This window comes from Gallus gallus, chromosome 9 (genome assembly GCF_016699485.2).
Source record: "Gallus gallus isolate bGalGal1 chromosome 9, bGalGal1.mat.broiler.GRCg7b, whole genome shotgun sequence".
Taxonomy (NCBI): domain Eukaryota; kingdom Metazoa; phylum Chordata; class Aves; order Galliformes; family Phasianidae; genus Gallus; species Gallus gallus.
Window position 1 is genome coordinate 4,010,133 of NC_052540.1, and position 22,980 is coordinate 4,033,112.

The 22,980-nt window shown below is 47.0% G+C and overlaps 2 protein-coding genes across 3 annotated transcripts; one reads left to right on the forward strand and one right to left on the reverse strand.

The window, feature by feature from the left end:
• Window positions 1–688: 688 nt before the first annotated feature.
• On the reverse strand, window positions 689–9,111 carry TBCCD1 (TBCC domain containing 1). 2 transcript variants are annotated; one of them, XM_046898412.1, is made up of 7 exons: window positions 8,913–9,111; window positions 8,469–8,618; window positions 6,360–6,726; window positions 5,589–5,775; window positions 4,971–5,468; window positions 1,806–1,969; window positions 689–1,231 (listed from the first exon to the last, which is right to left on the reverse strand). In XM_046898412.1, exons 1-6 carry the CDS (start codon window positions 9,081–9,083, stop codon window positions 1,840–1,842), a joined length of 1,503 nt encoding a protein of 500 aa, XP_046754368.1. In that variant the 5' UTR covers window positions 9,084–9,111; the 3' UTR covers window positions 689–1,231; window positions 1,806–1,839.
• Window positions 9,112–9,308: 197 nt separating this feature from the next.
• Window positions 9,309–21,136, forward strand: DNAJB11 (DnaJ heat shock protein family (Hsp40) member B11). Its single transcript, XM_422682.8, has 10 exons — window positions 9,309–9,436; window positions 9,552–9,708; window positions 13,035–13,132; window positions 13,495–13,627; window positions 14,470–14,612; window positions 14,955–15,037; window positions 15,638–15,695; window positions 16,255–16,366; window positions 16,711–16,870; window positions 20,738–21,136. Exons 1-10 carry the CDS (start codon window positions 9,369–9,371, stop codon window positions 20,800–20,802), a joined length of 1,077 nt encoding a protein of 358 aa, XP_422682.1. The 5' UTR covers window positions 9,309–9,368; the 3' UTR covers window positions 20,803–21,136.
• The last annotated feature ends 1,844 nt before the right edge of the window (window positions 21,137–22,980 follow it).

A 22,980-nucleotide genomic window follows, 5' to 3' on the forward strand; every position in this document is an offset into this window, starting at 1 on the left:
CAAGTGACACTGAGCAGCCAACATGACAGAGGACAGATGCTAAAAGTTGGGAGGAAGACCCACCTTCAGATACTGAACAGCCCAGCTTTACTCAGCTTTACAAATGCTTTTCTAAGGCACAACTTCTGAAGATGCCAAATCTCCAGCTGGTAATGATGAGCATGCATTCACCTGACCCCAAATCAGTACCTGATCCCAAGTCCTCTTCCTGATTCAAATGGGCTGCCTCCCCAGGAGTCTAGAGAGACCTCCTGAAAAATTCTAGCAGCCTGACAGCCATGAGCCCCAGGACACTGAATCCCATTGCCTCCATCCATCCTCAGTGTGGATAGCTCCTAACAAATCACACAGCTGCTGCATTCAGCCATCCACACAATCAGTGCCTCTGCCTACTCTGCCTAGCTCATTCAGGTGCTCAGCTATGAGCATACCTCCCCAGGAGAGGGTCCACCAACACAAAATGAGAGTGGGACTCACTCAAGTTGATAGTCTACTAAGAAATAACAAATGTATAAGATTATGTTTGTGTCAAAATGTTGCACTAAGACAGACTGCAAAGACTTCAGCTCCACTGCCATTAAGAAATCAGTGTTGTTCTCTCAGCTGACCAGTACACAGTTCATTGAAGCAGTGAAGATGCTGTGTTCCCCTAACAATAATTGTATAGGTAAAACCCATTCTCTAGAACTTGTGTTAGGCTTACCTTGAGTTTTATTGACATCCGTCAAACAAGTCAAATATACAATAAAGGTAAATCCACCAAAATCACATTGCTTAAGTGCTGTCTTCATACTAAAAAAAATCTATAGCATTTCATTCATAAACGATCAAACATTTGTTTTTCACATTTATAAAAACAGTGCAGCTGGCCTGTACAATAAAGACATGTGTGACAGCCAAGGCCCTGCATCCAGCTGTACACCAGGAAAGGCTCCTTTGCTGGACACTCACACACAACAGATGCTAACCACGACACCAGCCTCCTTGCAGCAAGGGGCACGTGTACTTCCTCATCATCCTCCAGCAGCACGCACCTTCCTTCTCATTTACCAACAGAATAGTTACAGTACATTCCTGGGAAAGCAGCAGCTATTACAAATCCTAAACCAGAGAGATGTCCAAATCCACACACAGGCTGGGCATCAGATCCACATCGAGCGTGTGCAGTCAGAACAGCCGCAAAGTCTTTATGGGAAATGTTTTCAGGACAGCGCTGTCTGTTCCCATAACTCTACAACAAAGCAGAGGTGCAGATTTTATGCCCAACACCATCAAAGACAAAGCAACGTAAAGAAAAATGGGAAAAATAAAAGGAAATAAAAACATTTCTTATGGTTTGAAACATGCAATAGAAGAGAATAATGAGAGCTTGCCTCCAGCTCCTAAACCACTTCTGCTTGGGAAACAAAAGAGACTGCAGAGTAACAATTATTTGAAGTCTCACCCAATTCTCCTAAACAAAAAGTGAGACAGGTAAGCACAGATATTAATACACGTCTTTCAAAAGCTGGCTGCTCAAGTTTTTACTTCAAGTCACATACAACATGCCTATCTGCCTTTACAGACACACAAGGGTGTCCCCAACAAACCACCTGCAGAGAACAAAGGAGGTGCCATGTACACACACAACAGACTCAATTAAAAAGAGGTTCTGACTGCAAAATAAATAAAACCAAACACAAGACTCTTGGGAGAATCTCCACCGAACAGCTTCCAGCCTTTTCCACCTCTCCCTAGGCTGTGCACACAAACATGGGACAATTCCTCTAGGAAGAGAAGAATCAAAAGAGATGCCTTCTACTCACCCTTCCTTTCCTTTTGGTGCAGAGGAACGAGATGCTATCCTGCAGCCTGCTTGGAGCCCACAGCAGGAGGGACGAGGCTATCCAGCTGCTGACGGTTCCCTGTCTGAATCAGCCATTCGTAGAACTTGCTTTCCACCAGCATCTGGAACTGCTTCCTTTGGTCCCTGCAACAAAAAGATGATCAGAAAAGAAGGAAGCAGAAGTCACACTTTTCTGTGCTTCTGAACTTCACTTCCAAAACGAGCCTCTACAAATACCAGCTAAGAGCTGGGCTTGGTTCAAGAACAATGCCCAGAAAAGAAAGCTTCTACCAAGTTAATATGGCTAAAATTAACCCTAAAGGCAGAACTCGGCTAGGCATGCAAGCTTCCCCACTCCACTAGCAGGCACTCTGCTCCATAAGGTCTTCTCTGCTTTCCTCTCAGAGCACAGATAGACTGTCCAAAAAGGCAGAAAAACACATCAGCAGTGAGTGCTGATATGTTTATATATGTATATGACCGAAGATATAAAATTTTGTTCTGACAGCATGTGAAGAGAGAGGATGGAGATCAGGAAAACAAAGTGTATATAAACACCACTCAAATAATTTCCACTGCAAGGAAATAACTGTTCTGTTTTTGCTAAGAGCAACAACAACAGGGTGCATCACTTAGCTCAGGCGCTCTATCAGCAGTCAGATGTCCAAAAGCAGCACAGGCTCATGGCAGTACTCCTCCAGAGCAGCATCCCAGCCATCTGGGATCAGCTCAGCTCCTGAATTTCTCTTCTTGAATAGCTCCTGACAGATATTCTACATTCTCTCTTTTTTTTTTTTTTTCCCTGTGAGCTTACACAATTCATTTCTGAACCTACATAAAACACAAATGTTTCCAATATCCTGTGGAGATTGTGTGGTTTTGTTTTGACCCCGTTCCTAATTTGTTTTGATGCTCCTATCACGTACTGGGAAAAAGCAGCAAACCATCCCCATACATTTCTGTGTCACTCAGCTTCAGAGGGGCCTGGTATGCCCTTTTTTTCAAGTTAAAGACTCTTCTTTGCACTGTCACTTCCATTGGAAACGTTCACTGACAGATCCCCCAGAAAGCAGGTTTCTAAGCTGGAAACTAACCTAAATTCCTCCCCAGTGAATGTGAACACAAAGGCAGTCACTTCTTTCTTCTCTTAGAGTTTATCTTCTCCGAGTGCTTATTATATACCTCCATCTGCTACAGACCCTTAAAGGCTTTCTCTCTGATGTGCTCAGAAAATGAGCAAGCAGGATTTTACGCTTTTACAAGTTGTTCTTCAACCTCTCTTTTTGGTCCTGCCTTACGGGGCTTTTACCTTTAGCCTGGCAGGATTTACATTCTTTTTTCCCCCCCACTTTCCTCCTCCAGACAGCTTCAACTTCTTGAAAGACATCTTCTTACTCATTCACCTCCCTGTTCAAACACCAGCAGCTTTTCTTCTTTCTACAAGTCTGACAATCTGCTTGCCCTGGGTTGTCTCTCTAGCTATCCCCCTGCCCCCACAGGGCACGGAGACATCTTACACTGCCAGCTGCCCAGCTTCTCTCCAGCAAGGTTCTAATTCTGGCACATCTTCCCCCCTTTCATGAAATAAACCACTGCAGTACCAAGCTCTCACCTCCTCTGACTGCTGCAGAGGGTGCTAAATATAAGTGCATCATCTATACCATCTAATGTTTCTTTATATGTTGGATTTTGGTAGGTATAACATCTTCATAAAAACAGGATTAGAAGCAGCAGTCCTGGCAGGGCAATGGCTGAAATGAGAAGGAGCACTGTAGATGAGACCAACAGACACAACGGATGACTCCAGCACAAAAGCTGAAGTTAAAACTTTCTGCTGCTGTTCAAGATGCAAGGATTGAGAGGTTTGAATGCTTTGACACCTCTGTCACCACTACTGGATCACTACTGCTCAGCCATCCTCTACTTGTAGCAAAATCCTCCCAAAGGATCCTTTCTCCTTCCCACTCTGGAGCTCTTTCAAATGGCAAGTTCCTGTGCTCTCAGCACAAAGGCACCTGGTGTTCAGCAAGGGACACGGAAAGCTCAGGGGGCTGCTCTAAAAACAATCAAATGGACTACAGCTCTGCAGCTCGGTGTGATGGGAAGTGCTGACTGTTTGACTCAACAAGAGGTTTTCACGTTCTGTGCGTCCCACAAACTCAACTTCTCTAAGATCACTGCTTCTCTGTACCCAGTTATATGTCCACTGTAACTCACGGACTGAGCACAGAACAGGAAGAAAATGTGGGGAGCTCAAATACAGCTTTTTGAGGGATCAAAAGTTGTTTTCACCTCTTCAAGACTTTAAAACCAAGCATCTGGGTTTCTATCTCTATTCTGCATTTGTGAAGGAAGATTCTCAGATTGCTGCATCAAAATGGTTCACAAAACATAAAGCAGCAAAACTGAAGCTGACAGATCTTTACACCTGACTGCTCAACAAAGCACGCTGACAAAGAAAACAAGGTGGACTCTTTCAGAGCTCAGCAGCAGGTGTTGAGAAAGCAAACAGAGGCATATCAGCACATGAGAGGGGCGAGGAGAGGCCTACCTAGTACAGTAGAAGCTGGGCAGAGGATTTTAAAGGGAACTTTACAAGCTACTGTCCATGAGGTGATGTATTTTAACAGTCCACATGCACATGCTTAGCTCACCTCAACAACAGGTGGGACAGTAATTTAAAGCTTCACTGTAAAGGTTGGGGTTAAGAATGATCACCAATCAGCTGCAGGCCAATAATTGGTGGAGCTGTTGTTCAGGGTACGGGCTCAGATCTCACCCATGTCAGCATGCAGCACTGGAAGCAGAACAGAGACAGCAAGGAGACAGTACCCAGTATGAGGGAAGCCGTAAACTCATGCCACCAGCACACCTCACCTTGGCCCTCAGCAGCATCTAGGCATGTTTTCCTTCAGCTTTGCAGGCTAGGAAAATGCAGTCTCAACAAAGCATTTTTTCAGATGTACACTATAATGCCAAAGATCAGGATCTCAAGATTGCCAACTATTAATGCTTTAGAAGTGGCAAGATGTAGCTCACACAAACCAACCCAGCACTAAAGCATTTTTTCTGAACCACACTGAATGATATACGACTGTGCTGAGCTTCAGCACAGTTCAGATGCCTTTCAGAATACAGCACTCACTTGGTCAGGCACGCCTCCTTCACCATTTTCTGCCAGATCTGTACCTTCTGCTCTCGCTGATTCAGTGCCTTCTGATAGGCATGGGGAAGTCCCCCAGGTGTCTCTGTGGTGTCTCCTTCCATCTCAAAAGGAATCACGAAGGTGTAGAAGTCCAAGGGTGACAGGAGGCGGAAGACGCTGGCATCACTGCCCTCCTTGCACACCATCATGGGGCTGTCCCAGTAGTTGGGCACAGTGGCCAGCCCCACCTGAGCCATGTGGTCTTCCAGCATGGGGTAATGGGTGTGGAAAGGGGCAAAGCTGATTGCTTGGTTACCCGCAAGGATAAGAGGCTGGGTAGGAGTCAGAATGTGAAAAGTACAGCCAGTGGTGGAAGAAAGAGACAAGCAGTGGCAAACGGTGATGACTTTGATATTGTCACAGCTGTGGACGTGAACAGATGCCTCCACAGGGCCAAGCACAAACGTGCTATTCCGGCACTTCTCAATGGTCACAGAGCTGCAAAACAACAAAGATGCAGTGAGCAGGGAAGACTGCAACCAGAGCTTAACAAGAGCTTAGCACTTGAACAAATGCCGAAAGGACATTTGGCTGCTCCTCAAGAGAACAAAACCTCACCAAAGAGGAGAGAGGAGATAAATGAAGGACTCGTTGCAGCGATGAATTCTGACATGAGCACCCACCAAGGTGTCCGAGCTCTTGGCCAGCGTCTGTTTGTACACCTGGCTCATTATCACCATAGGGGACACCTCAGGTACCACACGAGTGTTACAGGCAATCTTTGCTCTCCTGGTTGTTCCTTCAACTGCAAAATAAAATTAATCAATGCATTTAAATTAAAGAAAAAAAAAAACAACAACAAAAAAGGATATACATGTCTTCCAGAGAGAAACAGACACGGTGGTTCACTGTCCACATCACTCAGCAATCCCTCAAGGAAATAATCAGCCCCAAACCTCACGGCAGTACAGTGTCACCACACAAAAGTCCTACCATCCTTCCTTTTAAGGAGTAGGGTGCCTCTGTTCCTCTGCAATGCCCTTTCAGGTAAAGAGCTCTGATTCAAGGCATGAGAACCTTCATCAGTTCTCAGCTTTGCCACTAACACATCACATTATCTCTTTTCCACGTCTGGCTGTACCTAAGCAATGACTAGTGATAAATGATCTCACTCAGAGGGGCCTCTGAAAGCAAACTCGTTCATGTTTACTCACAAAGTAACCCAAGGACCAGAAAATACACACAGGCATCACACAGCACCCTCTACTCTCCCATACTCACCCCTAAGCTATCACAGGCAATAGCAGTGCCACTGCCAGATGCCTGGTCACCAAGAGGAACTGAGAATAGAAATTTGTCTCTAAGAATAAAGGTAAAACCTGCAGATACCTTGCTGTGCCCACGCAAGCTTCTTCCCAGACCGTAGGCAGGCAGTCATTCCAAAAGGATTTATTATCAGGCAGGAGCGCAGCCAGTTCTCTAGTTTGGGGAAGGAGAAGGTTTTGGAGATCTTAGAGTAGCCGTTCTGCCCATGGCAGGGCTGCCAGAGGGCAAGCTCATGCAGAGGATGGATGGTCCTTGTGTTGTTCACAGTCCCTTCAATGAGGAAGCTGAGGGCACAGACGGCTTCGTAGGACACCAAGCTGTTGTGGGTGGCGTGTGAGGAGGCACCGAGCTGTTCTGGCTCCAGCAGCAGCTCCAGCATGTCTGAGAGGTGCGTGAGCAGGAAGGCAAGGTGGTCCTGGTCATTCCAGTTCTTAGGGGCAGAAAAATAAGAACAAGGTGAATTCTCACATAGCTGAGAAGCTCCACCAACACTGTACAACACATCTTTGCTTATACTTATAAAAGAAGGAAAGCAAGTCAAACTCAGTCCTGCTGCTCCACTCTTTCCACACATAGAAAGGAAGCTGGATTCACCATCAAGTGCACCAAAAAAAGAAACGTGGTGCCATTCTAACTCCAAGTATCAAATATTTCATCTTAGAAAGCAGAAGCAGATTCTCCTACAATCCTTCCCACACAAATTCAGCCAGCTGCTGCTAGTATTGAAAGGAGGAAACAAATCAGTAACTGACAGCCAAGGTCTTGCTACATCGCTGCATCTGCTCCAGACCTTCAGCTATGATTGAGTGCTTCTGATGTGGAGCCAGAGATAATAAAAAAAAGCAGAGGGTCATTCCTTCAGAAGCAAGAGGACCAATAAACCAATCAGCCTCTGAAAGAAGCATTAGTTCAAATTTTAAAGGACTCCATTCGTAGAAAAGTGGGAGATTGGAGCTGTGGCTGGCACCAATAAAGACAAGCTTTGCTGGCTGCCAAGCTGCAGAATTAACACTCGGCTATGATTACATACTGTCCTCAGTGCAGGGTGCAGGAATAACACACCTACAGCAGCAGCTGGAGATTGTAGCACTGTGACAGAGATCCTCTGGAACACAGGAACAGCTCTTGTTCCTGTTCAGCATTACATGTAATAGTTGCACCTGAAGCACAGCTGGAAGAAAACATTGACTTCAATTCCATTGGATGCTCCAGTGCCACCTGACTCACAGCCATTTACCAGTTCCTCTCATTTCTCTCTTTGTTTTTTAGATCTTTTAGTATAAGATCATCCAGCCCATTTTTAATGGTTTCAGCTTGTTCCAGACTACACTCCCAGGCCTGTGCAGCTCATAACAGCACAGCCCCAACAGAAATCTGCTGAGGCATGCAGATGGCCTTTCTGACAATGCTGTCAATTTCACTGACAAACACAGACCTGCTCACAACCTGCAGCCAATACATCTACCTTACTTCACTTATTTCATAATGATTTACAGGAGACATTCACATTTTCATGCTGTTGATCCATGGGTGGCCAGATGTATTCCAGCCCCTCTGAAATACAACTTCACATAGCTTTGCTAGGGAGCATGCTGGAATCCCCTTATTCTACAACAAACCATAGGGCAGCAGTTCCCAGTGCAGAAAAACCTTCCTGTTTGGCTACAAGGAAGTGCTGAGGCTACAGCTTCTTAAAAGGAGAACCACAAAGACTAAGAGAGAAGCTTCACAACCAACCAAGCCCACCCACTGCCCACGTCCCTCAGTGCCACAGCCCCACAGCTCTGAGCACCTCCAGGGACAGTGACTGCTTCACCCCCCTGTGCAGCTGTGCCAGTGCCTCACTGCTCTTTCTGAGAAGAAATATCCAAACCTAACCTTCCCGAGTGAAAATCAAGGCCATCATCTCTCATCCTATTGCTGTTACCTGTTAGAACTAACCTAAAGTTGCTATGCTCTCCTTACTGTGAGTTGTAGAGAGCAATGAGGCCTCCCCCTGAGCCTCCTTCTCCAGGCTACACGTGGGTATATATAGCTACGTGGATATAACTACTGACATTTTATTAGCAACAGTTAGGGGAACGCATAAAACTTGCCTGCTATAAAGGGCGGCAGCTCGCCCTGCCCAGGAAGGCCCAGCAGGGCAGCCTCCCCTCCCCACAGCCCCATTACCTTGCTCTGCCCCGCGGCCCTTCCCGGCAGCCCGGCAGCCCTGGCCCTGTGGCTGGGCCACTCCTCGCCGATGAGAGACGTCCGCAGGGAGGCCTTGTTCAGCTGCTGCAGGTAGAGGAAGAGCAGGAAGCGCAGCGTGTCCACGGAGAGCTGCCGAGAGGGGAGAGGCCGTTAGGTGTCGCCGGCCGCCCCGCGCCCGCCCCGGCCCCGGGCCCTGCCTTGCCGCGCTCCCGCTCCAGCTCCTCGGCGCTGCCACACGCCGCCTCGGCCTCGGCGCGCTGCAGGCGGCGGGGCGGATCGGGCGGCGGGAGGAGGTCGTGGAAGCGCTCGAAGTAGAGCCAGGCCAGGCCGCGGCCCAGCTGCAGCTTGCCGCAGGCGATGTGCCGCCAGCGCGGCCAGCTCAGCCGCGGGTAACAGCCCTCAGCCGCCCGCGCCCGCGCGTACGCCGCCATCTTGCGCAGGTAGTGGGGGCCCAAGCGGGCGGGCGGCGGCACGGGCAGCGCGCCCAGCAGCAGCGGCTCCGTCCGCGGCCATAGCGACACGGCCGCCGCCATGACAGCCGCACAAACCAACGAGAGGGCGCTTCCCGCCTGCTCCTCGGGAGCCGCTCGCCATTGGCTACCCGAGCCGGCGCGGAGGCGGGAAGAAACGACGCGCCTTGCGATTGGTCGGCGTCCTCTCCTTCCGACGCTCTGCGATGCGATTAGGCCGCGACCGCGAGGCGGTGGTGAAGTGTGCGCAGGCGATTGGCTGTCAGCCTGAGCCGTGCGGGGCTGGGCCGCTCCTCAATGGCTGGCGGTTATGGTTGGGTCGCTCTCTCATTGGCTGGCGGCTGCGGCCGGGCGCCGGCTTCGTGTGTGAGGGACGGAGTGCGGGCGGCGGCCTCCTCTCGGCCCGGCCATGGCCCCCGGCTGGCTCGGCCGCGTCTGTCTTCTCTTGCTCTGCCTCTGCGGGGAGGCCGCCGCCGGGTGAGTGCTCCCCGGGGGGCTGCCCTTCCCTTATCCCCTCCTTCCTTCCCGTAGGCCTGCGGCTCCTCAGCGCCCGGGCCCGCTGACGGGGCCTTGCCTCTCTCTCGCCCCTCAGGAGGGATTTCTATAAGATCCTGGGGGTGTCCCGCGGCGCCTCCGTGAAGGACATCAAGAAGGCGTACCGCAAACTGGCGCTGCAGCTGCATCCCGACAGGAACCCCGACGACCCGCGGGCCCAGGAGAAGTTCCAGGACCTGGGGGCCGCCTATGAGGTGGGGCCGGGCTACGGGCTCTTGGCACAGGAAGAGGGTTCGGGGTGGCCCCGAGGGCAGCGGGAGGGGGCTGTGGTACAACGCTCTGAGCAAGGACTGGGCCTGGCTATGAGGGGCCTGGCTGTGAGGCACCTGTCCTGTGGCTGTCGGGGCAGTACAGAGGTCCAGAATGGCTGTCGTATTTGGGGATGAATTCTAGGAAACAGAAATGATTCTCTGTAGGGCACTGGTGTCATTCCTCTTTGCCTGTTAAATGCTGTATTGAATTTCCTGCATGACACCTAATTACAAAGCAAAGAGAGGCTGCCAGGATGACCTGGGAAGTCTGCTTGTTTGAGGGCAATAAGGGACAGCAGTTCGCCTAGCTAGGGGAGTGCGGAGCTTGAGCTGTTTGATCTTATTAATAGTTCTTTGAGTACAAAATGGGCATGGATCAGCTGTGAGTGTTGGCACAGGAACCCGTTTGTGTGTATGTGTAGAGCGTGACTGTAAGTTTTGGCTGGTAGGAAGTGAAAGGCTGTTGGCTTGCCTTCTAGTAAATGTGTTAAGGGGTGAAAAATCGTTGCTGGAGCCCCATATGCTTAAGGAATTCTGTTATACCTATGCTAAGGCATAGCATCTAAGTAATAACTTCTAGCATCACACACTGCATAAATCACATATGACCTGCTTTATTACCCAACACTTTTAAGACAAAGTCTGTTTTTTCCTCTGCTGTGGATGGTGGGCTGTGTTTCCTTCATGTTCCCTGTCCTTTTGCCTCCCATCTCAGAATCATAGGGGTTGGAAGGAACCTCCGGATGCCATCTAGTCCAACACATCTGCTAAAGAAGGTTCCCTACAGTAGGTTGCACAGGAAAGCATCCAGATGGGTTTTGAGCATCTCCAAAGAAGGAAGGAGACTCCACAACCAATCTGAGCAGCTTGTTCCGGTGCCCTGTCACCCTCAACAGTAAAAAGATTATTCCTTACGATTGTATGGAACTTCCTGTGTTCCAGTTTTTGCCCATTGCCCCTTGTCCTGTCACTGCACACCACTGAAAAGAGCCTGACCCCTACTGTTGCTTCTGCTTTCTTCCTGCTTCTCCCCATGGAGCAGAGGAAGGCTCCTGAGGAAGAGAGTTTTGACCAACAGAAATGCACAGGAGCAGCTCCACCAGGACCCTGCCCAGGCTGGCAGTTTAGGTAGGAGGTTTGTGCTGGCTTGAGGAGCCAGGCCATAGGACAATCTGTATCCCAGTGTTCAGGAGGAAAAGGGGGTATCTTTCTGACCCAGGCTGATGCTGTGGCTGAACCTGTGGCTGTAGCAGGGCTCCTGATGCTGCTTCCTTCTTCTGGCATGTAAATATAAAATGAATGAGGAAGTGAGGTGAGAAGCAGCTTGAATGTATTCCTCCTTGCTCAGAGGAAAAACACATTAATTTTTTTTTTGTATCATAGCTAGAACTCCTTTTAGTTCAGACTTCTATTCTTAATAAGTTGGCTTAGCTCTCACAGCAAAGTTGGTGAGTGTAAAGAATTATTTGGTGGGGGATCTAGAATTTACCATCTGATTTGAAGGCTGATGCTTGCTGCCTGCTTCAAAGCTGTGGGCTTGATGTAGTTTATGTGAGCTGGGCTCTTGTCACACTTGACAGTGCTTAATGCATGGGGAGCATTTCTGTGTCTTCCCAGAGTTCCATTTTATGTCTTAATCACAGTAGCAGTTGAAAGGGTCTTTCCTCCAGAAAAATACTGGGGAAGAAACAGCTGTAAAATCACAAAGCAGTAGAGGACGTAGTGGCAGAGGCAGCAAAAATTCTTTTGAGTGGTGACAGTCTACCTTCCTTTCCCTTACCAAGGTGCTACTAAAATACAGAGCCCAACTTGTTCAGCATAAAATGTGGACTTCTGTTGCTAACACAGACAAAACATGCAACGTGCTCTCCACTAAGCTAGTGTTGTTTTTACCATAAAGCATCAGGCTCCACGCTGCTGCTCAAGATTAGTCTTGCTGACTGCCTAGAGAAAAGTCTTCAGGGGGGCAAAAAAAGTGTGGGGAAAGTAGGCTAATTAAACTACTCAGTGCCCTTCACTTACACAGCCTGATTTTAACCCCTCAGCTCTGTGGTGCAAGCACAGATGTTTTAGTTTCGGAGGCTCCTTCACATAGCAGCTGTTAGTCTCAGGGTGGTTTGGGGCTGGAGTTTGTCTTGTTTTTGGTTTTCAGTTTATCTGCTGAATCGCGTTGCTTTTGAGGCAACCTAACATAAACAAGAAGTCTCCTTACAGCATTTGGAGTGCTGTGTTCTTAAACCTCCAGAAACCTGCTAAGGAAGCAAAGTGAATGGAAAAGAAAAATATTTTGTGTTCTTTATTCCTTTCTTTCTTGTAGCGTTGTTAGTAGTCTACTAATGGATTGTGGAACTTATCCCAGTTTTCTCAAATGAGTGCTGCATTGCATATCCTAGGTGGCAAAGGGAGAACTGAGCTCTTACCTTTAGTCCTGGAAAGGTGAAGCTAGTAGTTAAAGTCACTGTTTTGTTTTTCTTCTAACCTTTCTTGCTGCTGGCATTTATCATTACCTACAACTTGAGGCTGGCTTTCATCATTAAGCCAGCTTCTCTAGCTGTTTCCACTCCTCTCTGAAAGCTGACCTGGCAACTTGAGCCTTCCAAAAAATAACCAACAGGCCAGGAAAGGGAAGGAAGGCAAAATCTGACTGGAAATCTGTGGAGTGGTGAACAAAAGCAAAGCTAGTACCTAGGAATTAAAACTGAAGCTTTACGATCTTGAGTGCTGTCTACTGGGATGTGTTGTTCTGTCTCAGTACTGAGATTGCTCCTGAATTTTGCTGCCCTTAGTAACTGAGTCAGTGTTGAAGTTGGTGTGGAGTTACTGTACTCAGCAGGTTCAGCTTCATAGGCAAACTTGCTATCATTGCTAATAGTTATGAAGTATTTGTCAGAGAAACCAGGGCCCTATTATGTGTTATGTGCTTTTTTCTCTTTCATGGAGGAGCAGTTCCTGCTTTGTAAGAATTGATTTGGAGTTATTATTCCCTTCTGAGTCTCCCTCAACTCATTCAGAGGAAACTCAATATTTTTTTTAATATCCTCTGTGTTGTATCTGCTATTTTAATAAATTAATTCTAACTTTTATGAACTTAACCAATAAATGTTTCACTTCCCAGCACAGCAAGCAAGTTCTAGCCAATGCTTTTGTACTGTAAAGCACTGCTACTTGCCCCCCAGCTAAGAGCTCTGGTGAGGCTCCTCTGTGAGCTTTGTGTAAGCATCCAGGTGCCCTGTGGGTGAATACCCTGTCCTTTTGTGTCCCTTTGCCAGGTGCTGTCAGATGAGGAGAAGAGGAAACAGTACGATGCGTATGGTGAGGAGGGGTTGAAAGATGGGCACCAGAGTTCCCATGGAGACATCTTCTCACAGTAAGGAGGTTTTGCCACTTCAAATTATTCCGTGGTCAGAGCTTTAATTCTGTGATGCTTGCACATGCATTTCATGTGGGTCAATTCAGTGTTAAGGCCTCTCATCTAGTCAGGAGGCAGTGATCTGAAGTGATAGTTAAGGTTATGAAGAAATACACAGATATTCCACGAGTTGTTCTCATTTGTCCTGTGTTGGTCCTTTCTCCAGGAGCAGTGAATGGAAACCGGTGTTGTCTTCCCACACAGACAGCTTGGTTTTCTTAAGCACAGAAATCTCTTCCAGGCACCCATTGCTCCTGCCTTAGGTGGCTGTCTTCTTGGTCAGAATTCTTTCCTGAACTAACTGGTGTGCTTCTCTCCAGCTTTTTTGGGGACTTTGGATTCATGTTTGGAGGTAACCCTCGCCAACAGGACAGGAACATCCCTCGGGGCAGCGACATCATTGTGGACCTGGAGGTTACACTGGAGGAGGTGTATTCAGGAAACTTTGTAGAAGTAAGTTTGCTGGCCTGCTGGTCTCTCCAGTGTTACCAAGTTTCAGATGACTGGCCTGTCCTCTGCTTGGTTTGAATCTTTAAAAGAATAGAACTAGAATAAATGTTTGTTTACATAGTATCTGGTAATAGAGGATGTCATGAAGTTATTTGTTAGTAGTTAACTGAAGGAACAATGTATTAATTTCTTTTCTCTTTGACAGTTTGCCTAAACAATGCTTCTTGTGTTAGTAACTTCCTGAAGTAAGTGCCTAGCTAAGAAAATTGTATCTGTTTCCTCCAGCTCTTGGTGATATTTGAGGCCCATTCACTGTCTGAGAGTACACAGTTTAGTTCTCCTGTTTTCAGCCATTGTAAAACCACGCTGTTCGTTTTTCACTGCCTCTTTGTGGCCAAACATGTCGCTGAATCTTTGGATTACATGCTTAAACATATGCTGACCTTTTAATTTTCTTTAAGCAAGCTGTGTTTTTGGTGCTGACAATCTTTGCTATACTATGTATTAGAGTTTATGTTGCTTGAGTTTGAGTTAATGTGTCTGGATAAATGAGGAACTCAGCTTCTTTGTACTACATACACACTGGGCAAAATTACCATAAAAGGTGTCAGTGCTACCATTCCTAGTTCAGGAGGTGTGTATGGATAAAGAAGGTGGCAAAAGGGATTTTCTGGTAATTGGGTGTTCCTTGTGTGATTGGCAAGAGGTGTAAGGTGAAAACAGTGCAGAGGAGTGTTGTTTTTCCAAGATCACATGCACAAAAAACAAATTGCATTCAGACTGAGTGATCATGACCTGGGATGCTGGCTTGTGTGCTGGTGTCAGCCTCTTCCTCTTTGCTGCAGGTTGTGAGGAACAAGCCAGTGGCAAGACAGGCACCTGGCAAACGGAAATGCAATTGCCGGCAGGAGATGAGGACCACGCAGCTGGGCCCTGGGCGCTTCCAGATGACTCAAGAAGTTGTTTGTGATGAATGTCCCAATGTCAAGTGAGTCGTGCCCTTCAGTGCTATACGCTGTTAATTCAAAAACCTGCCACTAGAGGGAGAAGAGTGTCTGTACAACCAGGAAGATCTGGGGAATTTCAGAGCACTTAACGCAGATTTCTCTTTTACAAGGAGACAGTCTTTAATTATTAAAGTAGAAATGGGTAGATCTATTAGATGAAGAACTTACTCAATTTGTAAATGAGTGAGAAAGGCAGCACTTGGCCTATAGCTCTAGGTGTAAGCAAGGAATGTGTGACTTGTGGGGGTGTTCTCATTCTCCAGTAACAAACAAGGTGCTACCACCTAATGCTGAAAACTGTGCTTGCATATTCCCCTTTGCAGGCTTGTGAATGAAGAGCGAACGCTGGAAGTGGAGATAGAGCCAGGCGTGAGGGATGGTATGGAATATCCCTTCATTGGTGAGGGTATGTATTTGGGGAGTGCCCAGCTTGTGACTTGCTTCTTTTCTTTAATACAAGGCTGGTCTTCATGGCAGTGTGAAAGTGTTCGAGCTCTGCTTTAGGTAAATGATCAGGACACGTTATGTGAAGTTCTGTGTCCAGCATGTGCTGCTGGAATCCAGTGGCATAGTCTTTGCAAGTCTGGATAACACTCTTGAGATCCTCTCCCTTTGTTGCTACAGAATACACACACAAAAAAAAGAAAGCCCTGAATCTTATGTTTCAGATGATAACTTGAAAAAGAACATCTACTCCAGACTTCAGTATGTGAAAGAATCCCTTCTTTGGAAGGAGATTATGTCCTTTAATAAATAATGGATGGTTATTGTTACTGTGTGGGCAGGTCTTCAGAGCAGCAGAAAAGGGTTAATTTGAGGTAGTACTCTGAAAATCCTAAACTGTTTAGTAAAAGAAATACATGTAAGCACAGTTTTAGTCACATGAGAATCAACTAGTTGTTTTTTTTCCCTTTGACATATGAGCTGCAAATCTCTATTGTGTTTAATATGCTGCTTGTTTCTTTAGCTGTTTCTAACTGGATAAACATCTCTTCTTCCTTCACAGGGGAACCCCATGTGGATGGGGAGCCAGGTGATTTGCGTTTCCGAATAAAAGTTCTCAAGTAAGTGACTGGCCTTGTTAGACTACTCTTTCTAGTTACTATCGTGGAAGCTTGCAAACAGTTTTCTGGCTAGTGTCGCTTGCTTGGCTTGTGTCTAGCTTATCCTGCAGTGCTGGTACAGCCAGGGCTTAGGTATTCAGGGCAGTGCAGGATGCTCAACCCTGAGGATGCTAGAGAATTCCCTGCTGTGAGGATGCTGCAGTGGTATTCCATTTCTGTTTCCATTGAATTCTGGCATAGGTTAGCTCCTGCCTGAATCACATGGGATATCTCCTTTTTCCATAAGCATACTATCTCCCTATTGTAAGAAAATGTACTGCTAGGAAAGACTGAGTGAGTCACAACTTGACACTCCTTACCACTCACTGCTCTAGAAATAGAAAGGTTATTAGTAGTGCACTTTGCATGCAGGAAAACGAAGCTAAATTTCATTATTTCTTGACTTCCTCTCTGATTTCTATGATGTCTCCAAACTCTTTTCACAAATGGATGGGAGGAAGCTGGAGGATTTCCTTTTTCATGGGAAAAGGAGGAAAACTACAATCTCTTATTTCTGCAGGCACCCAGTCTTTGAAAGAAGAGGAGATGACTTGTATACAAACGTGACAATCTCGCTGGTCGAGGCACTTACAGGCTTTGAAATGGATATAACCCACTTGGATGGGCACAAGGTGAGGAAAAGATTTGCTTTTCTGCTCTATGTTAATAAAATTTAGCGGCTGGCCATTTGTGGCTGCCTTTGCTAGACGCCTCCAGACCAATTTATCCAGAGTCAAAACAGGCCTGGCACAAGGGGTGCATGGTGAGGATCAGGGTTCCAGCCTGTCAGAGTAGCTACTGCATGTGTTGTCTTCAGTTTCCTGGCAGTAATGCTGCCTGGTTCCCTTGAATATCATTGACTTTGGCAAGGAAACAATATCAGTTGAAGCTTTCTAGTGGGCTGCAGAGGGCATCCAAGGGACTGAGGTACCTGTACAGAACAAAAGCAATGTTCTCAGATTTCTTTTGTCTCTAGGTTCACGTTGCTCGGGATAAAATTACTAAACCTGGGGCCAAACTGTGGAAGAAAGGAGAAGGTCTTCCGAATTTTGATAACAATAATATCAAAGGCTCACTAATAATAACATTTGATGTGGAGTTCCCCAAAGAGCAGTTGACAAGTGAACAGCGAGAAGGTGGGTGTTTTAAAGCTCTATTATGGCTTTGGGCTGCACAGATCCCTCACAGAAGCTGGTAAGAAGTTGGAGTAACTGCACTATTGGCCTGTAGTGATCAGGAAAGACTTACATTACCATTTACCCCTTGAACAGCATAATATGGTTGGCCAAGTGCCCTGTGAATAACTTTCATTTTCTTTTGAAGCCTGCAAGCTTGGCTGCTGCATTTGTAGGGAACAGGATTAGGTTAGGAAGGTGCACTTGAGTGTTGCACTTGGCACAACTAGCAGTGCTGTGTTTTGTAGCTGGCCATCTGTCTGAACTGAGGGACTTACTGGGCTTAGTCCAACTGATTGGTCTTTTCCTGGAATAAGATCACAAACTTTCTGCTTTCTTCGAGTCCGGATTTGTGAAAATCCTTCTACAGTCAAGGGTGTATAGGGTTGTACAGCCCTGGGTAGGGTTTGTGTCTCCCTACGTCCCCACTCCCTTCCTCTACCATAAGTGCTTTGTGCATGTGTAGGAAAGAAGTGTGCAGTGAAGGACATATACGCCTGTTTGGCAGGAGAGATCAGCACCAGTGCCAAAATGGAAGCTCTTGAGTGAAATGTGTAGAACTCCTGACACTGACAGGTGGCTAAATACTATGTTCCTAGCTGGAAATTGATCTCTGCTTTGTCAGCTTTTGCAGTGGGTTCTGCTGCTCTGCTCAAGGCATCAGAGTAGGTGTCAAGGAGCCCCATCCTGTGCTGTGGGGCAAAGAAGTTCCTGCACGTACCAGTGCAGCTCTCCTGCAGAAAATCCTGCTTCCCAGCTTCTTTCTGCTGGTCAGAAGAAGGTACGATCACCCTGAATGTGCTGTTTTAGTTGATTCTGGCAGCTGTCCTGCTAGAAAGAAGCAACTGTGTAGCTTTCCTGCACTCCTCAAGTGTGTAGAGGGCAGCCAAGCACTGTGTGGTCTCTTCTCAGCACTTCCTGCTGCGTTGATACTGCTGTGTGAGCTACTGCTTGGAGATAAAGCTCCAGGGTGACTCATCTGCAGCTTATCCGCTTGCAGCCTTTCTACAGCTATCCAGGCTGGGATGTCTGTGTCTGTATCAGTTCAAGATCTTTCCCTTGCACACTATGCTGCTTTTCTCAAAGCTGCATACGGCAGAAGCGCTTCTCAAATGGAACTGAGATTTTTCAGTCTGCTGCTCTCAGCAGTTTGAGAAAAGACTGTGGGCTAGAAGCAATGACAGAGTCCTGTGTAATTGCCAGAACTGCTAGCTAGCGTGCCCAGGAGGTGGTGGTACAGACATGAACGTGTTCAAGCACAGGGCCTTTCGGTGTTTCATATTCTGCTGAGGCAACCCCATCCTTCCCAGGGGAAGGTGACTGGGTAAGCAGTCAGATGCATTCTTGTGTGCTAGAATATCTTCAAACACGTAAGGATTTAAGGAGTTTTATGAGGGAATGGGTCTGTTTGTGTTGTGTGGCAGCAGTCCAGTGTGTACGCTCAGAGGAAGACTGTAGGCATTCAAAACATCCCTTTTTCTTCTTGTTGGCACTGTTCCTAATTTCTTATCTCATAACCATATGGATGGCTCTGGGGGCAGTCAGAAGACACTGAGAACACGGCGCTAATGCTCTAGAGTCAGAGAAACAGTAGGCTCTTCTCTGTCTGGGTGCTATCAGGGAATTTATTGCTTGTTGATCAAAAATGACCTTCTCTCTTGTCTGTAATCCATTGCTGCTGGTGTTTGTTTATTCTCTGTGTTTCAGCTTCAGTGCTCAGCAGGCAGGAGCAGACAGCAGTGCCCAGGTTCTGTTGTGACCTGTCACCAGCTAGCGATGTCAGGAAGAGCTTTAAGCTGGCTCCAGAAATGTCTGAAAGCACACTAGAACCAAATGTCAGGATTGCTGGCTGTCAAAACCAAACCCCCAACACTGGGGATAAATGCTAAAATTTCCTGTGCGCTAATGAGGTTATCTTTCAGGCCAGCATGCAGCTGCTTAAGAGCTGGCCAGCAGGAAACAAGGTACAAAAGTGGTACTAATGCCATGCTTTTCAGGCTTACTGGAGCTCACCTTTTTCAATTATGTTCAGTTACGTCCTTCCTTTTGAAAGGCTGCATTTTCAGAAGGCACATCTCCTCACACATCAGCCAGGAAGTGGCTGCGAGCCTCCTACTTCCAGTTCTTTCCAGGACTGTTTTCCAGTATTCTGACGGGGCTAAATGCACAGTAGTTCCTGTAGTCAGAGTTGCATAAGAGTGGACAAGCAGGGCAAAGGTTGCAGGGAGACACATCATCTCTTCAGCTAGTTCTTCTGAATGACTTGCATGCCTGAAAGTTAGGGGTTTTCTTCTATATTGAGTAAGTCAGTTGATTTTAATAACTGGTTGTGCTTCTCCTTGCATACATGCCTTGCTTAAAGCTGATAACCACTGAGGTATTTCCTAGGCAGCCTAATCTGATCTGTTCTACAAATGTCAGCATCCAGCCCAGGACTTTTCACCAGGACTCTGGCCTCAATCCAGCAGGCTGATCTGAGGCAGGGCAAATCCTGTCTTCTGTCGTGTTGAGCTGCAAGTCAGCTGCCAGTGCTTGTTATTGTGAAGCTGATGCTGTTTTGGGGATACCCAGTAGCAGAATTTAGCTGGGTTTAAAGCAACTTAGTGGGGTTCTATTGTTGCTGTGCTTTTTTCGCTGTTCTTTTAATTTGGAAGTTACCCGTGATGGGAGGAGTTTAACCTCACAGTCTCCCAGCCCCTGCCCAGCATGATCCTTCCTGGTGTGCTGATCAGAGCAGGGCTGTCCCATGACCAGGGCTGGGAGTCCTGACTGATGTTGAAGAGGGAGTCCCCTCTGATTTTTACCTCTGGAAAAAGTGCATCACATATGTTCTTGACAGCCTGCTTCCTCTGTGCAGACTTGACCCCTAAGTAGCAATAAAGACCTGCTAGTCTTCCTCTGGCCATGCTAACCCCAGTAGGTTAGCTATTGTGATTTCAGTGCTGACTCACCTTCCTGTTCTCTTATCCCACTCTGGTAAAACCTGAGTGCTGACAGGACATCAGATCATCAATTCTTTGAATTGTTTTATGAATGGCTTTTCAGGAATGGGGAGGATGGCGCTTTATTAAAGGCTGAATCCAACCTATTGATGCTCCTTTAGACCCCTTTGTAACATGGTGGGTCTCAAAACCTATAAATGCAGGCTTTCAGTAGGGTACTATCAAGTCTGCAGATGCAAGTAAGAGAAACAAGCTTACTCTCTAGGGACTACTTCTAGCAGTCAGTAGTATTCCCAGGCACGACTTATGAGTATGAAAACCTCTCTTCTGTAGTTATTCACATGAGGTCCCAAACTCAGTGCTAGAGAATTTTTGTAGGGCTGTAAAGGGAGCTGAGTAGATGAACTAAGCTACTGGAATTCAATTCTGGAAATGCTCATAAAGCTGTTTCTTGATGCAGTTGTACTTAAGATGACAAACGTGTTCTCAGCTTCAATAGCAAAGTGGCTCTGGGAGTCAGCTTTAGCCCTCTGCAGAGCTGTGAGGATCTCGAGGTGGTGTGCTGGTCTTTGAGTTTGTAGTGAAGGAGACTTTCTCCCTTTTTCTCCCTGGAGGCATTGGCTTATTGTTTGGTCTTATTTCTGCTGGTGGGAATGCTGAAAGAGCAGGAGTAAAGCTGCTGTGCCTCTGAATTTGGGGGAGATTTTCTTTGTTGTTATTTAAATGATGTTTGCAGTATCTGTTTTTCTGTTGTTCAGAAATGTGTACTCAAGCTTGAGGCTAGAGCCATAGGGCCTGTATGTCCGATCTGTAAATGTAATAAACAGCAACTGCAGAGACTTCCTTCTGTTGGTGTTGTGTGGTAATGCTTTTGTTTCTTTTGCAGGTCTCAAACAGCTGTTGAAGCAAGGATCTGTGCAGAAGGTGTACAACGGATTGCAGGGATATTGATGTTGGTGGGGGGGGGAAAAAGGACTTTAATCAAAAGTCAGCTCTGTTTGCAGTTCTTCCTCCTGCCCACTGTAGAATGGAAAACAGGGAGGGTGGGGTGATTGTTAAGGTATATATAATTTTTTTTTTTGTAAATGGTGGAATTGTTCAGATGAGTTGGGGGAGGGGGGGGGGGGAAGACTACCCTTTTCAGGACACAATGGGTGCTGCTTATCATGTTCCATGTCCTGGAACAACAAAAATTCCTTGTGCAGACAGAAGAGTGGGAAAAGGAGTTTTAAATTCCACACAGATTGGAATTCCTGGTTTTTAAATATATTTTGATGTGACTTTTCTCGACCATCTCAGCATATTTTCATAGCTTCTCCTGTTTTGTCCTCCATGTTGGTCTCTGGGGTTTGATTTTTGAGGTTTTTTTGGTTTGATTTAAACCTCAGATCTTCTTTCCCTTCCCCTCCGAGTCCAGAGTGTGGTATTGCTTCGGAGTGAGTGCTTCTTGGGCAGGTATGCAGGTGCTGTTGGGGGTGGGCTGGCAGGAGGGCCTTTTCAGAACACGTTAGGCCCGTGTGTGGCTGGGAAAGCAGGGAAAGGAGTTTCTGAAAGCTCCTGTGCACTCTCCTAACTACAAAGTAGGTCTGTTGACCCAAAAGTAAGTGCTCAGTTTTAAATTGAGAGTTGCAACAGCTTAGCAGAGACTCCTTGGACTTTCCACATGAAATTTTGGGGAAAATAATGGGAGTGACTCCTCATGGTCTGCATTCTTAGCCCCCTGAATGTAACCAAAGCTTGTCTGGCAAAGTTTACCTCCCTCCTGCACTCTGTCCTCCGTGAGGACGGGCAAGGTAACAGTGCAGAAATAAAGATGTTTGAGTTGGACTGGCAAAAACTCCCTCCTTATGTATTTTAGCAGCCCTTACTCTGGTACAGCTGCAAGTTATTGGACTCGTGGTCATCTTGCTGTGTGCTGCCACAAAGGGTGAAACTACTGCTGCTAACACCAGCAAAAGCTCCATATTTGCTTTAATTGAACCAAGGGCCCAACAACTCATCCGGGAGGGACCTGTGCTGCTCTGGTGTCTGTCATGAAGGCACTGCTCCTTTAAGCATCCTTGTCAGAAATGCTTGTCTCTGCGTGTTATTTGCAAGAACTTTGGGAGTGGTAGCTAAGAAAGTTCCCAGAGGTGCCTGCGTCAGTCAGCCTCGTGCTGCTTTGCTGTGACAGGGATGCAGGCAGCGAGAGAGATGAGTCAGTTGTTGGTGTAGGATGCTGCCCTGCATCTTCATCCTGTGCTTCTGAGGGCTGCAAGGTGGGATGCCTGCCACTGCTGCTTGATTTCTTGTTCCCTGAGCTGGGAAATGGATGAGATCTGCTTTTGAACTGCGAAATGCTTTCTGGGGAGCAGCAGCAGGAGACTGGAAGTTGCTTTTTGGCTTTTGTTGTTAAAGATTTTTCTTTGTTTTCAAGTTAAAGCAGCACAGATCTGAGCTGGGAGAGGTGTGGCATTGTGCTGCAATGGTCCAACCGTGTCCCACCCATCAGCAGCAGGTGTCGACACAGTGGAAGCAGCCGAGCTGGGAAGATTTCCTGCTGGGTCCTTTGTAAATTCTCTTTGGCAGAACAAAGTGGGGGCTTAGAGAACCCAGTGTGCAGAACCCTCAGTCTTCCTCTGAATCCTCATTAAAGCTTGAGGTGTTAATCCTGGCTGAGACTGCTACCTCGAGCATCAGCCTGTTTGACCTGCTGTTTCCAGGTCTCTGTGGGCAGCCCTGCACCCCGCCTCTCCCCTTGGCTCTGATTAAGAAACCTTAGATTTCAAAGACAGACACACCTGTCAGGGCTGCATTGGTTCCTGTTGTGTCAGTGTGTGCTACAGGGGTCTATTTGCTGACAGCTGTGTGGCCTGCCTTTCTTCCTACCCCAACCAACATGCCCTGTGCTGCTGGTACAGAGATAAAGCTGAAAACTATAGCCAGGTCTCAACTTCTGTGTGTGGATTTTGGCCGTGGTGTGAGCCTTCCTACCCCCACCCCCAGCAGCAGGCAGTGCATTTATTCTGAGCACAACTACTTCTGCCTGTCACTGCTTTTCCTTTTCATGCTAATTCTTTTCCTTCCTGTAGGATGTTTTTCCCTTTCCATTGTGGAGCAGTGGTGCTCTGAGAGGCCGGTGCTATGCTG

What these genes read in the sequence shown, in the direction of transcription:
- DNAJB11 (XM_422682.8), top strand. Translation starts at nt 9,369, where the DNA reads ATGGCCCCCGGCTGGCTCGGCCGCGTCTGTCTTCTCTTGCTCTGCCTC. An exon ending in GATGAATGTCCCAATGTCAA is followed by an intron (nt 14,613 to 14,954) that starts GTGAGTCGTGCC and finishes TCCCCTTTGCAG; the next exon opens with GCTTGTGAATGAAGAGCGAA. An exon ending in ATATCCCTTCATTGGTGAGG is followed by an intron (nt 15,038 to 15,637) that starts GTATGTATTTGG and finishes CTTCCTTCACAG; the next exon opens with GGGAACCCCATGTGGATGGG.
- TBCCD1 (XM_046898412.1), bottom strand. Translation starts at nt 9,083, where the DNA reads ATGGCGAGCGGCTCCCGAGGAGCAGGCGGGAAGCGCCCTCTCGTTGGT. An exon ending in TACCTGCGCAAGATGGCGGC is followed by an intron (nt 8,619 to 8,912) that starts GTACGCGCGGGC and finishes CCCTCTCGGCAG; the next exon opens with CTCTCCGTGGACACGCTGCG. An exon ending in GCTTGCGTGGGCACAGCAAG is followed by an intron (nt 5,776 to 6,359) that starts GTATCTGCAGGT and finishes TTTATTTTGCAG; the next exon opens with TTGAAGGAACAACCAGGAGA.